We start from the raw sequence: 16,540 nt of genomic DNA, 5'->3' as shown, positions 1-16,540 counted from the left end.
AGGTCTGTTAGTAAAAAGGGAATGGCAGGTTTATTTAGGTTTGGTTAATACTAGTTTTCTATAGACTAGAGGAAGCCTTGCTATTTTGCTTGGAATAGTTTGTTGCAGTAGTTTATTCTAAAAACCAGGTGTTGAATTTAATATATGGCAGCTTTTATATAGGATTTATTTCTGTGACCCTAAACACAAGCAGTTTTCTTTTTTCTTTTTTTTTCAGACAGATTCTACCTCTGTTGCCCAGGTTGGAGTGCAGTGGCGCGACCTTGGCTCACTGCAACCTCTACCTCCTGGGTTCAAGCAATTCTCTTGCCTCAGCCTCCTGAGTAGCTGGGATTACAGGCGCCCGCCACCATGCCCAGCTAATTTTTGTATTTTTGGTAGATACAGGGTTTCACTGTGTTGGCCAGACTGGTCTCAAACTCCTGATCTCGTGATCTGCCCACCTCGGCCTTCCAACGTGCTGGGATTACAAGCGTGAGCCACTGCGCCCAGCCTGCACAAGCAGTTTTTATGTGCCTTCCCTTCAGTTATGTTCGTGTTCCTCAGAATAACCCTGTGAAGTAGGCAGGGAAGTCATCTTCATTTTATAGTTGAAAGACTCAAGACTCAGAAATAAAGTATTCACATTTTTGTATTAAGTTGGAAAACCAGTACTGGAACCTGGAGGGTCTTCTAACTACTGGCCTGTGCTCTTTAAGCTGCACTAGCTATCCCACTTTGAAAAGAATGTATGAAACACAGTTGCAGTCATGTATACTTCATCTCCAAAGAATGGATTCATTCTTCATGTCATCGTATATTGACTATAATTTTCTGTTTTTAATTACCCAGATTCCAAGCCTGTTTATAGAACTTATACCTGAGGAATGGTGAGGATTAGAAGAGGCCACAGTCCTTGAGGTTTTCTTTGATGATAATATCTGTAACTGCATCAAACACAAATTTGACATTCTGCGTATCTGTAGCACAGGTCATGTGACTGTAGATTTCTTTGACATCTTTTCGCATATTGAGGTCAAGGAACTGGCTCTTGATGTAATTCCCCGCATCATCATAGGAGTTGTTACCTGGTTTTCCAGAAAAATAGTGAAAAAGTAGAATAAATGAACCCTTGTTAGTTGCTGACTCACTTTAGGTGATTGACTTGATCCTTAAAATGTAGACAACAGCAGTTGGGGGCCTGTTTTTGGAGGGAAGGTTCTCGATTGCACTCCAGTGTTTCTCACTTTAGTTGAAAAGAAATTGAGGAGAGGTGTCTCTCCACCTTTGGTTTTCAGTAGGTATCATATGAAGTCAGTGGCTCTCCTGTATCTAATCCCTGCTGTATTCCAGAGAATCTGAATTTAAACCCTGTAACTGTGCCCAAGGTTTTCCCTTAAGTTCCTTTATGTCACCTTAGCCTAAAAAATGAGACAATTGCCAGTCACTACTAAAAGGCATTATTATTGTTTCCAGCCCCTGACACTTACCATCATACTCTGGAAAACAAATGCTGAGATGGACTTTCTTGATTTTTTCCTCAAAGAGATCCTTCTTGTTGAGAAAGAGGACGATGGAAGTAGCCGCAAAGAACTTGTGGTTACATATGCTGTTGAACAGATGCAAAGACTCATGCATACGATTCTAGTAAGAGGAAACACCATTGGAAATATCAGATTTGGCTTACGAATAGCTACCTACTTCCTGTTCTTGTTCCCCTTGGAGAGACCAGTGCTCCAAATGTAAAAAGCAAGACAGAGAACAGCTTATCTCTTTTTAATATACCAGAGTAAAGCCAGAGAGATGTGGGTTCATTCCAGTTCCCTGTCTTTTTAATAGCTGTGTGACTTGTGGAAAATTATTGAGCTTTTTCTGAGTCTGTTTTCCTGTCTTATAGGGTTATAATGAAAGCTAAATGAGATTGTATATGTATTGTATATACATATCCATGATAGTGGCTGGCATATAGGTCTATAATATGTGTTATGCAGATCTTTAGCAGCCAGGGTGCAACTGAGAACTTGACATTTTATAAGTAGTGCTGATAATGGGTTGAAACAGGCCCAAGTTAGCATGTGCCCATATGCATCTCCAGGATGATTTTGATAGGCTTCTTTCATGGGGTCCCAGATCTCAGTTTGGGCTACTTTGGTCCTGTTGCCACATGGTGAGGGTTGGAGAATTTCCCAGTGTCATACCACAAGCATTTCTGCTCTCTCATTTCCTTCTATGATTGCTACTTAGAGAGCGAGAAGTCGTGCTATATATCTGCAGAGGCTGCCCATTGCCCCAGCCCAGCCTGCTTTTAGGGAGCAGGTCTTTAGGATTTTGAAGTATGCTATCAGTTGACTTGAATTCAGTCTACTTATCTAATAAAACAAGAACAATCTCATTTGTGGCTTTTCCCCCCATAATACTCCTGTACAACCCTTTAAGGTCTTACAGACTTGGTTTATAGACTTTAGGGTTAAAGATGGAAAGTCTCATATACTTTAATCTTTAGGGTTAAAGATGGGAAGTGAATAGCTCTGTAAGCCATTTTGGTTAGATGATATTCAGAGTGCCCTAATGTGAAGTTAAAACTACCAAGGGGAAGGGAAGAGAACAAGCTGTGGCAAGGGATAGGAGTATCCCTTTCATCAGCAAGCTGTGGACCTCCATTTGTAAGCAGATGCTTGGGTGAAATTAACGTTTTTCATGCCTCTAACCTTTCTCAATTCAGAGAAGGTAACTGGCTGGGCTCTAACACTTGTGCTGTAGAACTCCTGTCCTACAGAATTCTACAGGCTAAAGAGAACCACTCTTGGGTAGTCTTCCAGCTGCCAATTTAATTGGCATGAGAGCTGGTCTGCCAGTCTCTCCTTACTCCTATGGACAGTACATTTTTAGCCTTCTAAGTGGGGTTACTAGTTCAACCCCTCTATTATGTTGCAATGAAGATTCATATATGCTATTTTCTCTGTTCTGTCATTTTCATCTCCTTCCTTAGGCAACTTGGGAGAGTACTAAGTGTAACTCCTTTGCTTTGCCTAGTTGATGGTCCCTTATCTCTTTACATTGAATTCCTCTTACGAGCTTTGTGATGTCCAAGTGATACTTCGATGTCTAATTTGAGACCAAGCTCACTCTCAGTAAATTTGGAGCTCTAAAATGCTAACCTAGAACCTGCAGAAGAAGTTGTTTTTCTAGAATTATTTGCATGAGACATTGATTGGTCTGCTAGACTGAAATTACCTAAGTTGGGCAGTAGAGTGACACAAGACTTAGAGAAAGGCTCATGGGGAGAACTTGTTCTACCAAAGCTGCTTGGTGCAAGGGCCACTCACCACTTCGTCATCTTCCACCAGCACCATATCATAGGCACTGAGGGCTGCACAGAAAATGATGCACGTGACTCCCTCGAAGCAGTGGATCCACTTCTTTCTCTCTGATCTCTGCCCTCCCACATCAAACATCCTGAGGGAAGAAGCAGCTATTTTCATAGGTTTGCCCAGCATCTGACCCATAGGCCTTTGATGTTCACCCCATGAAGTAGGAGAGGAAAAGGGGGAGAAGCAGAACAGTAATTTAGATTAGGCTTCACCAAAGGCCAAGAAGCCTGCCTGTGCCCCTTTTCAGGATTTCACACGTGTATCCGAGGTGCCCCAGGGAACCATGCACTTACCTGAAATTCAAGTCTTTGACAGAAAACTTGGTTTCAATGATGCCCGTGGTTTTGACTCTGGATCGGAGCACATCTTGCTCACTAGGGAGGTACTCAGGGTCTGTGATTCGTTCTAATTGGTTCAGGTAGCTAGAGAAAAGTGATTAGCATCAGTGACAAATTTTCCACAGACAAGGCTAAGAGATGTAAAAGGTATCTTACCTAAAGTCACACAGCTAATTTGGTGATAGAAAGCAGGACTAGAAGCCACACTGTTAAATTTAGGATTCTTTCCTTTAAACCTTCATAAGTCATTAACTAGAGGAAATGGGGGATGGACTGAGGAACAAGCCCACTTGTGGCTGGGGTTCCAGCACATTTAAATCAAGTTAGGTAAGTTTTCCTTGGGTTTCCCCTGACTGCAAGCTTTGTAGATTTTGGAATGAGATTTAGTGGTTTCAGTGGGTGCTAAAAGTTCCATCAAGAAGCAGTAAATTGAAAGAGACTTTAGAGACATGAACCAATGCAAAACATGGACTTTGTTTATATCCTGAATCAAACTGGGGAGGAAACATTTGAGATAACCGGGGAAATTTGAACACCGATTTGGTGATACTTGATGCTATTAAAGAATTGTTAACTATTTGGGTGTAATTATATTCTTTTTATAAAAAGGGTCAATATTTTAGAGATTCATAATGACATTTTTAGCATGAAATGATACCTGGAATTTGCTTCAAAATAATCCAGTAGGGAATGGAGGTAAAATGAAATAAGATTGGCCATGAGTTGATAACTGTTGAGGGGTAATTCATTATATTATTTCTACTTTTGTATATGTTTGAAAGTTACCATAAAAAAGAAAAGGTTTTTTAAAAGAAAAGGCAGGAGGAAGGCAGATGTGAACTGAGATGACTGAGAGGAGGAGGGAAGCACAAGTAACACAAGTGCCTGCTGTATGCCAGGCATTTTAATGTGCAGATTCTCGTTTAAACTCCTAAGCCATCAAGTTTCATATCCCCATTTTACAGATGGAGAAATTCAGAAGAGTTAAAGACTTGGCTAGGGTCAAGAGAAATTGTGGTGTGTTATGAAAAATATTTAGCTTTGTAGTCAAGCAGCCCAATGCAAATGCAGTTTCTGCCATTTATCTACATGACCTTGGGCAGTTGATTAACTTCTCTGAACTTCAGTTTTTCATGTGTAAAATGAGGCTAATTAGAAAGGTACCATCTACCTTAAAGTCTTATTATGTAGATGGGTAAAGGGCCTTGAGATGATATACACAGCACACCTAGCAGTGACTGGGCTTTGAGTGCTCCAGGAACAGTAAGTGATAGCATTATTACAAGATTAGGAGACAGATGGTTAGGTTAAATAAACTCAGGTTTGACTTCGAAGCCCATACTTTTCTATGATCCCATACTGTCTGAGGTAGGATTGATAAATTATGTCCCTTATCTTTTTGGAAGCAGCTTTGCAATGATGGTACTAATTCCTGACCACCTTCCTTTGGTTTGCCCTCGTAGTTTGTGTCCCCTACCTTGGCATCCTGACATAAGATGCTCCAGGTGTAGGAGACTCATTTCTGCTTAGTGGCCTAAGTAGATCTTAGATTACCAGATAGAAAATTCTGCCCTGAAAGAGCCATCATGAATCACATTACTCCTGGGAGAGTGTATGACAGAACTGCAGGGCTATCTTAGGGTTCTGGAAGGAGAGGCTCAGTGTACACCTCAAGAGAACAGGGCTGAGGGCTATGAGGCAGAGCACCTCTTTTGAATTTTGCATCTTCAGCCTTGTAGGCTGTAGTGAGCCAGTGTAAAGCAATGTAAAATAGTGACAACTGTGGCAGATCTCCCCATAGCATGAAATTCAAAACATTGCTGAAGCCTAACAAAACAGATCCACAGGCTGAATTCAGTCTGGGTCTCCAGCTTTCAATGCCTGAAATTTTGGGTTGGGTGAGATTTCTCCCAACCAGAGAGAAGACTGGCTAGAAGATTGCTTAAGCATCAACCCACCCTCTCCCCAGTCAAGAGTCTTACTAGGATGCGGAGTCATTGAGCTGGTATTCTGCAGCTCTCTCGAAGCAGGCTTGCACCCCGCCATCCTTCCACAACCTCCTAATGACCTCCACGAGCTCCGGAGGCATGGTTCCCTCCTCAATGGAGTCAGCCAGGTTGTTGAGCTGTCGCCCATCGTCCTGTAATGCAGAAACCTGGTTAAGAACTTCACAGGAGTAATAGCTTTCCAAGAGGCTTCTGGGAAGACTGCTGAATGGAGCATTTTACATTACTACAAAGACCTAAGATGGAAGCAATCTGCAGTGAAGATTCTATGTAAAAAAACTACTGATTAATTTTTGAGTATGCTCCCCAGATGCAGAGGGTGGCACTATACCCAGCCCTGGGATGTGTCTAAAGCAGGGCAGGGGTCCCAGGTATTTCCTCTCTGGAGTTTCTGGCTTCCATCCTTAGTCTGAAAGTTTACTGCCACAAAACGTGGGTCCTCTGCTGCAGAGAGACTGGGAATGTAAAGGCCAGATTGACCATGAAATAGACAAGATAGAAGACAGGGACTAATCACCTTTGTTGTTCAGCGATTTAAAGCTAGAAAAAGGCCAGTACTAGAAGTAGGGATTTCACTTACAAAAGTTCCATGGCCAGGAACCCAAGGGTAGCAATTTAAATGTAATATAAAGTAAAAAAGCAGAGGAGGCTGTGAGCAGCTTTATTTTGTAAATATTTCTTATAAAGCAGGGCTTGAGGCCAGGCACGGTGGCTCACGCCTGTAATCCCAACACCTTGGGAGTCTGAGGCAAGAGGAGTGCTTAAGGTCAGGAGTCTGACAAAAAAAAAAAAAAAAATAGCTGGGGGTGGTGGTGCACACCTGTGGTCCCACCTACTGGGGCTGAGGTGGGAGAATCACTTAAGCCTGGGAGGGTGAGATTGCAGTGAGCCATGATCACACCACTGCATTTCAGCTTGGGCGAGAGAGCAAGACCCTGTCCCAGTAAAAATAAAGGTGGAGGTTGCTTACTTCTCCAGGACTGCATTGAGAGATTTGAAATTCAGCAGGTGGGATTTTAGTTACTATTTTTCTTACCCATCTTTCCATATAGTTTGTATGTTTCTTCTAGCCTTTCTGCTTCCACCCTTAACCACATAATAGTAACCACATACCGCACAGCTTGATTCAGCATAGTCGATGCCCAGTGTGGTCATGGCCCGGATGATAGCCAGGATGGACTGCAGCACATTTCCATAGATGATAGCCTTGAACTCCAGGCATTCTTCTGGTGAATAGCCATCCTGGTGAATGATCCTGCAAGGGGCAGACACTCTGTCTTTAGTTGGACCTGAGTAACCAGACCTAAGGGATTAGGAATTTGGGGGTATTTAAAGGGTCATAAGAATCCTCTCTCTCTGTTGCTACTGCTTTCTCAAAGTGGAGGGTGGGGGCAAGAGGTACAGATGAGGGGCATTGGAATCAGATCCTTTATACCTGGGCTCCTTGAGGCTAAAGAGCCTTTCACTTTGAATACCTCCACTGGCTGACTTCTTCACCCTATCCCAGTGCTTTGGGGCTTTGTTGCTACTCACTTCATCTGTTTGACGATGGTGCTCTTTCCTGACTCCCCAGCACCTGGAAGGAAAAATGCTTATGCTTTCGATTTCCACCAGTTCTCCCCAGCCTTCCAGGAGATGGCTTGGGAGAAGTCAGAGCCACTGCTTGCTTGGGGGTCTTGTTAGAGGAGAACACATAGGGATGACTGCTGCCCTCAATTTCTGGCATGCTTGAGCTTAGGCCATTCACCCTGGATTTAGAGCAGTTTCTTAACTTCTGTACTATTTAGTTTGGGCTGTCTCATGCATGGTAGGATGTTCAGCAGCATTCCTGGCCTCTACCCACTAGAGGCCAATAGCACCCCACTTCCCTGGTTATGACAACCAAAAGTGTCTCCAGACATTTCCAAATGACCACTGGGAGTCAAAATCTCCCTGTTGAAAACCACTAACAGATACAGGGGGAGTCCTTTAACATTTCTCCTCTGTGCCTATTTTTGACTCAGGAGAGTGATCTTGGGGTAGGATTGGAGAGAGCTGGATCATTTCACCAAAATACTATATTTTCATCACCTTGCCGGTTCCCTTTTTTTTGGAGACAGGGTCTCAGGTTTGTAGCCCAGGCTGGAGTGTCATGGCATGATCTCGGCTTACTGCAGCCTCAACTTCCCGGGCTCAAGTGATCCTCCCACCTCAATCTTCGGAGTAGTTGGGATTCCAGGCGTGTGACATCATGCCCGGCTACATTTTTTTTTTTTTTTTTTCTTTTTGAGACAGTCTTGCTCTGTCTCCCAGGCTGGAGTGCAGTGGTGCTATCTTGGCTCACTGCAACCTCTGCCTCCCGGGTTTTAAGCAATTCTTCTGCCTCAGCCTCCTGCGTAGCTGGGACTCTACAGGCGCATGCCACCACGCTTGACTAATTTTTGTATTTTTAGTAGAAACAGGGTTTCACTATGTTGGCCAGGCTGGTCTCAAACTCCTGACCTCAGGTGATCCACCTGTCTTGGCCTCCCAAAGTGCTGGGATTACAGGCGTGCACCACTGCACTCGGCCTTTTTTTTTTTTTTTTTTTTGTAGAGACAGGGTTTCACCATGTTGCTCAGCCTGATCTTGGATGGGACTAAGTGGGTTTCATTTATTGACTAAAGTGTCCTAGTGTCCTCATTCACACTCTGCTCTCCCCATCAAAAACTTATACCTTCAATACTGAGTTTATACTACCCTAATGCCTCGACCTCCTCCCATTTCGCTTGTGCTTGTTCCCTCTAAGCAGCTTATCCTGAATCTAGAAGAAATCTGCTTAGGCTTAAAAGATCTCTCAGTGGCCCCACCATCTCTGTTTCCCCCTGCGTAACCTCCTGGGCTCCTTAGAGTCTGGGTCCAGCTTACAGAGATATGCTCCTTTAGTGTGTCCTTACGACTGTGCCACAGATCAGCTGGGGGAAAAGAAGGTACCTTAGCCTAGTGCGTCAATTCCCAGATCCCTTATGAGGGCTTGGAAACCCAGCTCAGGCATCCAATCTTCTGCTATATAGACCCCACCTGCTCCAGCTACCCTACTTCTGTGGTACCAGTGACTTCTTTTCCTAAGCCACATGACTCAAATGTTCTTGTCTTGGTTTTATTTACAGCCAAGATCAATTTCCCTGACAAATTGAGGTGCTTTTATTTTCTCAGCACAGACCAGTGATCTGCTTAGGAGCTCATCAAGTTGATGAACCTTCCATCTGGCAGAGGCTTTGAAGGTGGCTATTGAATAGAGAGCCAGAAGGGACTGCTATACATAGACACCATTCCTCCTCACTCAGGGCCCCCTACTTCCAGAATTTTTACTGCAAACAAGAAGAAACCACTATACTTGGCAAAAACCAGTGGGACTATCTCTGGGACTGTTGGCACTGACTGTATATTGGGACTCGTGAGCCTGTTGGTGAGGGAAGGTCCTGTTCTCTTCTGATTTCTTGGCTTAGGGTTCTCTGACTGCAGATTGGGTACAATGTGCAAGTCCAGGGTCCTTGAAGCCTAAAGGATGTGTTAGATTTGGTTAGATTTGGAAATGGGAGGGTTCATGGTGGCCCTTGCACTATTCCTCACTCAAGAGTAGAAAAACTCCGGAATAGCCTTGGCATTCTGGATCCCCTTGGGGTGGCTCTTTAGGCCCCATATTAACTCAGCTCTAGATCTCCTGATCACCTAGCCTGAGACTGTGTAGAGGAGAGGAAAAATGACCTGCCACCTCTCCTTCCCACGGGGTGAGGTGGAACCCACTGACCCTTTAGGAAAGCAGGAAGGACCCCTGCCTTCTCTGGCTCATCTTCCCATCTCACTCACCCAGCAGTAGCAGCTTGACAGTCTTGGCTTCCTTATCAGCATCTTCCTGCAGCTTCTTTTCTAGCTCCTTGGACCTCTTGGCCAGTTCTTTGTCCTCAGCACTGGCTCCACTTCCCATCTTTGCCGTCTTGTCACCTTTTTCAGGCCCCTAAACCTTTCTCGTAAGGTTTCCTGTATGTGAGACGGAAGAGAAGGAAAAGAGTTGGAATTGAGTATCCCAACTTGGCTCCCCTAAAAGCTGGTCTGTACGAGGCCAGGTAAGAGAGCAGGCTGTAGGGTCTTGTACTCTGCCTACATTGACTGAGACTCCCTACTCCAACTGGAGACCTACTTCTTAGTCTGGGGATTGTAGCCTTTATATCTAGCAATGTGATAGGTCAAGCCAATTAAGAGCTTTGTCAATATGGTAAGGGGTAAAGACTCAAATGTTTATGTAACTAGGGAAATGATGTGCTGGGTTCTGGCAGAAGGATAGGATGCACAACCACTTCCATCCTTTAAGGGGCTCATCCCTTGAAAGTCTCTTGCTTCCTTGGATTTATTTGCATCATAGAGCTAGAGATTATGGGCACACAGGTAGGAAACATTCCTTATGTTGAGTCTCCAGATCATGAGGTCTTGGTTTCAAGGGCTCAGGGTATCAAAGCATACTCATTTACCATAGGCTAGTCCTGGCAAGGAAATTTGTTTTGGGTGGTGCCCTTCCTTGGGAAGATTAGGAATGTTTCAGGTCCCACAGTGGCTGCTGCTCCAGGAAGCTACTAGCATTGCTCCTTTGTACTGGCCCCTCTCTTTGTACTTCTGTTATTGGCACTTATCATTTCATATTGTATGTCGTTTTACAAATCTTTTCCCTCACTGCATTTCTCCCCGTGGAGCTCAACGGACCAAATCTGACTCATCTTTGAACCTCTCAGAACCTGTAGTTTGTTCGTGGATCAAAAGGTTTGGTGAATGAATAAATGTAGAAAAAGGGTGTATGGTGAAGAGAATGGGGTTGCTTCCTTTCGGCCCACTAAAGCCAGCTGAGTCCCAGCTTCACTTCATAAGTGAACTTTGCTGGTATTCAGTGTGGGGTTTGTGCTGCCTCACACAACAAACTCTGCTTCTTTGGGAAATTGGACTCCAGACTCTGGCTTCTCAAAGGTCGGGGCAGCTCTCTCTCCCTCTGGCTCTCATCCCAGCTGCCCTTTCCTGGGGGAAAAATGAGGGTGCGGTCTAGTAACTGCCTCACAGACATTGAGGACTCCACAGGTTGTACTCCTCTATGCCAGTTATTTCAGTTGACTTAAATGAGTCTTCCTGGCGGAGCCTCCTCAGGTGGAGATGTTTTAGAATTTTGCTGCCCAAAATGCGGATCAAGAGCCAGCAACATCAGATCACCCAGAAGCTCATTAGACATACAGAATCTCAGGCTTTAACCCAGAACTTCTGATTCGGAATCCGCATTTTAACAAGATCTCAGGTGACTCTAAAGACATTAAAGATTGGGAAGCACTGCCTTTGGGAACTGTTTCCCCTCAACTTGCCTAATCCTAAGAATCAGCTGGGTTGCTGGTTTCTGTGTGTCTTCAAGTCTTAGGTGCCACTGACTAGAAGATCACCCTGCTTTCTGAGATGTTAAAATAGTGTACATGTTTTTAAAGGGTATGTTAGAATCAAACTCCAGAGCCAGAGAAAATATTTTAAGCTAATACAGGTAGTTATTACGCCTGTGAAGTTTGAAAAACCCTGCCCTGAAACAGTTCTCAACTTTTAGTGTATGGTAGCATTTACCTGGAGTGCTTTTTTAAAAATACTGATTAAATTGGTCTGGAGTGCAGTCCAGGCGCAAGAATTTAAAAACATCCCCAGCTGATTCTAGTGTACAGCCAAGGTGGAGAACTGAGCTCGAAGGATGTAATTTGCTCTTTCATTTGAGAGCTGGACTTGTGCAGCAGTGGCCAGTTGGGACTGGGATGGTCAGGAGTAGAATCTAGGTCTCCCCGCCTATCAGGTACCCTGAGCCATAGCTAATTATCTTCCTCCTTCACACCACCTTTCAGCGACTGTACGGGCTGATGGAGAAATAGGCAGCTGCTGAGGGGCTTTCCGTGGTAGCCATGTTTTCCCATCAAATTGGCAAGTGCTTATTGACCTAAGGGAAAACAGGAGAGTCTCTTTGAAATTGTGACTATCTTGGAATCTTCATTATAAGGTTTCAGTAATTATACCCCACTGCTAGACGTGCTGTAGCCTACCCACAATACTGGTAACACACTGAGGCCAGAGCTATGCTGAAGGCTACACTGTTCAAGGGGCTGCCTGGAACTATTAATAATTATTATGTTATAGTTATTATAATAACTGCTGAACAATGTAAGTGGCTCATAACAGTTAATTCTCACAATAACTGCTATCGTCCCCAATTTACAGACTAGATTAACAGAGACTTGAGAGTTAAGTAACTCATTTAAAGTCGGCTGGCCACAGTGGCTCATGCCTGTAATCCCAGCACTTTGGGAGGCTGAGGTGGGCGGATCACCTGAGGTCAGGAGTTCCTAGCCAACACGGTGAAACCCTGTATCTACTAAAACTACAAAAATTAGGCCGGGAGTGGTGGCTCATGCCTGTAATCCCAACACTTTGAGAGGCCGAAACGGGCAGATCATCTGAGGTCAGGAGTTTGAGACAGCCTGGTCAACATGGTGAAACCCTATCTCTACTTTAAAAAAAAATACAAAAATTAGCCGGGCATGGTGGCAGGCACCTGTAATCCCAGCTACTTGGGAGGCTGAGGCAGGAGAATCACTTGAACCCAGGAGGCGCTGCACTCCAACCTGGATGACGGAACAAGATTCTGTCAAAAAAAAAAAAAAAAAAAAAAAAAGCCCAGCGTGGTGGCATACATCCAGCTACTTGGGAGATAGAGGCACGAGAATCGCTTGAACCCGGGAGGCGGAGGTTGCAGTGAGCCAAGATTGCACCACTGCACTCCAGCCTGGGCGACAGAGTGAGACTCTGTTTCAAAAACAAAAAAACGAAGTTATATGTCCTAGTGAACAGACAAACCAGTGATCCTTCTTTCTATTACTCCCACATAAGTAGCCAGAGAGAGAAAGCATGGGCAAATGCATGAACTCAATAACAGCAGCCCTTGTTAAAGGAACCACTAACTTGTTTCACACATAGGGAAAGTGGGCTCGTTCCTTTTCTACTGCTACCTCTGCAAGCTTCTGTGCTGCTTCTGCTTTGTTCCCTAACCTACTGGGTGGAAGTTCCCCATTCTCACTGGAAAGCTGAGAGAGGGAACTGCTAGCCCTCACCTGGCCTGAGAACACAGATCCATTACTGTGCATACATCATCCTGATGCCTGTGACCTCCTGCCTCTGCCTCTGTTGTCAACTCTGTGCCTTTGTTGTAGCTGTTCCACTTTATGATCACATTTAGGGACAGTTTCCTGATGAAGTAAGTAAGGTATGTAGTGCTATTTCCATTTTGGAGGTGAGTGAACTGAAGTACAGAAAAGTGATCCTCACATTAATAAGCAAGGTAGTATCAGAAGCCAAGCCAGAGCTCAGTTGTTTTGATTCACAGCCCTTTATAACCATATCATCTTGGATGAAAAGTAAATCACTGTTTCTCAGTGATTTGGGCATGTTTCCTGAGTTAAGGGATCTGTCTGACATCCGTGGTAAGCCTTGTCTTAAGTGAACTGTGGGTCAAGACTTGTCCCAGATAGAGTGGGAGGACATGAAGGATGAGGAACTACCTTCAGGACCTTCCAGTCCATAGGCAGAGATGGGGGAAACTCACAGAAAAACAAATTAGTGAAAGGGATACTGCAGTAGTGCTGGGAAATTCAGAGCTATTTAAGACCTAGCATTCACCCCTGGTAGGAAAGGCAATTAAACACACAGCTGACTGTCTGACAAGTTCTATGGCAGAAGAAAGAAAAGGGTGATTGTGAAATGAATAGACTTTCCACAGAGAAGCAGAACAACAGTGGAAATGGGAGATTAGTGTTTTGGGGAAAGGAAAGAGCATGAAAAAACAGGTAGAGGTACAAGGTACAAGGTGTGCTCAGAGAAGACCTGGACTTTGATGTGACTGGACTGGAGTGAAAGGTGCATAGAGTGGAGGGCTGGGAGGTGAAGATAAGGACAAGAAAGGGAAATTGGAGCCAGCCAGTGAAGCGCCTTCAATGTCAAGGGGTTTGGCTAAAATCCACTGGGGTCTTATAAACAAGTATAGATGGAAACAGCTGCACAGTGCTATAAACACAATGCTGGGTGACTGAGATGGGGGTAGAGGGAGCTGGCTGCTGGGAGAAGCTGAGAAAGCAGAGCTGAACAGCTTGTTTCTAGAAGGGCCTAAGCATAAGGTATGGTTTGGGAAATTGCCCTGGCCAAGGACCTTTTTGGAGATGCAGATATTCTCTCCCAAGTTTAGTATCTGTGAAGATTGTTCTGGCCTAGCTAGGGAGGCTGACATCACAGTGAGCTGAAGTCCAGAAGCAAAGAAAAGCAGTTCTTCAGAGAAACAGGAGTGCACCATCGTTAGGGAGCTGGGATTCCAGGAGGGTCAGTTAAGGAGCCATGTGGGGAACAGGCTAGGAGGGGAGGAAGCTGTGTTTGGAGCTAGGGAAGATCCCAGAGGCTCAAAAGCAATGTTAAGGCCTCAGTGTGAAAAAAGCCCAGGCCATAGGATGACTCACGCCTTTATTTCCCAAGCTCTATTCTGCATAGACAATGAAACCTCACTGAGATTCTTGCTGGTATTGAGTGGGTGGAGGGACTGATGCTTAACTGTAATCAGGGCCGACTTCCTAGCAGCGACAATATACCAGATGACCTGGAAATAGGGGAGGGTTGTAGAGTGAGGGGTCTGTTGCAGATGGGACTAGGGGACTAGCATAAAGGGACTAATGAACTGGTTTGCCTGGGCTGGGTGGAGGGCAAGGATTGCCACCTATTGGCTGCTGAGGTAGGTAGGTCTGCATTAAGCAGGATGCTCAAGAGGCCTGGCCCAATGCAAGATACTATCTTTAAAACTATGTCAACATTTGCATCTTATCAGAAGATACATGACATTCTATGTAGTTACATGGTGCTTGATTTTTGAGATTCATTTTATTCATTCTTGAGAGTCCATCAGCCTCAAAATCCCTAAGGGCCCCAAGACCAATTCAGTGGGCCATAAATGTAAACAGAATAGTTTAAGTCTGGGGTTAAGACCCAGGGAAGTCTGGGTTGGGGGGACTGTGGAGTCAATTATGGATTTGTACCGATTTTTGTTGATTTCTAGTCCCTTGATTATAAAAGTTATGGGTATGTATTATAATTTTCAAAATGCAAATAAATAAAATATAACCCATAATTCCACCACTACAGATAATCATTGGTAAACTTGTTGGTGTGTTTCTTTTCTACCCATGTATATCACATAAGTAGGGCCATTCTGTATATAGTGTTTTGCATCCATTCTTTTACCTAAGTTTATATTGTAAACATTTCCACATCATTAAACATTTCTCCAAGAACAATTTTTAATGGCTGTATTTCATGGTATGAATCTTCCATAAACATTCCCCTACTTTTGGGCCTTTAAAGTGTCTAACTTTCCTATGCAATACACATTGTGGTGCTGAGCAACTTTTTGCATACATATTTTTCTGGCAGCTCTTTTTAGAAAAACTCCAGAAAATTGATTACTGGGTCAAATAATAAGAACCTTTTTGAAACTTTTGATTATATATTACCAGATGGCTTTCAGAGAGATTATATCAGTGTTCAAGGCCACCAGTAATGTGTGTGCACATGTACGTGTGTGTGTGTCTCCCATCTCACTAACTATACCCTTGCCACCTGCATTAGTGTTTGTTTTTTTGTTTTTTAGTCTTTGCTATTTTGATAGGTAAACCTGGTTATCTCTGTTCTCTTTTTAGTTTTGTGGATTCTGTGTGAGGTGAAGAGGCCAAGTTTTTTTAAGTTTGTTCAGGGAACAGTAGACAGGGATCAATGGAAGTGGCACCAGATGCAGGTGGAGCACAGGGTTCAAGGTCCAGAATCCAGCGTGGGGAGAGAAGAGGCAGGCAGAGTTTGGGAAGGAACTCTGCTGTGGGGGTGGTGAGAACTGGGAGGAGCCAGACAAACAGCATTAGAACAACTGGGTTTGGGGGGCAAAGGCCTCCCACAAGAGGGAAAATAGGGAAGAGATTAATTCCTGCTAATGCATTTAATTATATTCAGTGAAGTCTTAGGGACTTCCCTCCACAAGTTCCCTTTAGGTCGGATTTTCTACCCCTTGGCAGTGGGGATGCTTGTTGGATAGGATGTCTGCAGATCCCAGAACGGCTGTAAGTGAATCAACCTGTGAGTGTCAATAGAGAACCAAAGCCAAGGCTAAAGCAATGGTAATAATAAAAAAGTGCTAACTACAGGCCAGGCACAGTTCTAAGCAGTTAACTTATATTAACTCATTCATCTTAACCACCATATAAAGCAGGTACTCTTACACTCATTTTATGGAAGAAACAGAAGCACAGAGAAGTTAGGTAACTTGCCCAGTATCAGTCAGGAAGTAGGTGAAATCTGGATTTGAACGCAGACATTCTGGCTAGAGTTAAAGCTCTTAACCACCAAATACAGAAATGTGGGCAGGGGAGCCAGAATTGCAGGGCACAGCCTCCTACCTATGCCGGCCGGAAGAAAACAGACGACCAGGTGAGATTGCAGGGGCAGGACTTCTGCTTAAAATGAATCCTGGGACGATAACAACAGCTACCTTTCATTGGGCCCTGACTTCGTGCCAGGCACTGTGTAAAGGGACTTTACGTTTAATCTTCACAGTAACCCCTTTGAGTGAGGTACTGTCATTACCCCATCTTACGGATGAGGAAGCTGACGCACGAAACTGGCCCAAGATCAAGGGTCAGCTCAGGCCAGCCCTACCGCGGTGTGGTGGCTGCCCACGTGGCGCCCAGGAAGAGAAAAAAATGGCGAGGCGGGGTCGGCAGGCGGAGGCGGGGCCAGGCGG

The 16,540-nt window shown here is 44.4% G+C and overlaps 1 protein-coding gene across 2 annotated transcripts; it reads right to left on the bottom strand.

Annotated features, from left to right (window-relative positions):
• Window positions 1–30: 30 nt before the first annotated feature.
• Window positions 31–16,505, bottom strand: GNAT2 (G protein subunit alpha transducin 2). 2 transcript variants are annotated; one of them, XM_007977681.3, is made up of 9 exons: window positions 16,197–16,505; window positions 9,523–9,693; window positions 7,228–7,270; window positions 6,808–6,949; window positions 5,671–5,828; window positions 3,644–3,772; window positions 3,306–3,435; window positions 1,470–1,623; window positions 31–1,067 (listed from the first exon to the last, which is right to left on the bottom strand). In XM_007977681.3, exons 2-9 carry the CDS (start codon window positions 9,638–9,640, stop codon window positions 877–879), a joined length of 1,065 nt encoding a protein of 354 aa, XP_007975872.1. In that variant the 5' UTR covers window positions 9,641–9,693; window positions 16,197–16,505; the 3' UTR covers window positions 31–876. The 2 variants fall into 2 exon arrangements, with proteins under 2 accessions (XP_007975872.1, XP_007975871.1); XM_007977680.3 differs by lacking the exon at window positions 16,197–16,505 and having other exon boundaries at window positions 9,523–9,854.
• Window positions 16,506–16,540: the final 35 nt, after the last annotated feature.

Source organism: Chlorocebus sabaeus, chromosome 20 (assembly GCF_047675955.1).
Source record: "Chlorocebus sabaeus isolate Y175 chromosome 20, mChlSab1.0.hap1, whole genome shotgun sequence".
Taxonomy (NCBI): Eukaryota; Metazoa; Chordata; class Mammalia; order Primates; family Cercopithecidae; genus Chlorocebus; species Chlorocebus sabaeus.
The sequence above is the reverse complement of the archived record's forward strand: the minus strand, read 5'-3'. Positions and strand labels throughout refer to the sequence as shown.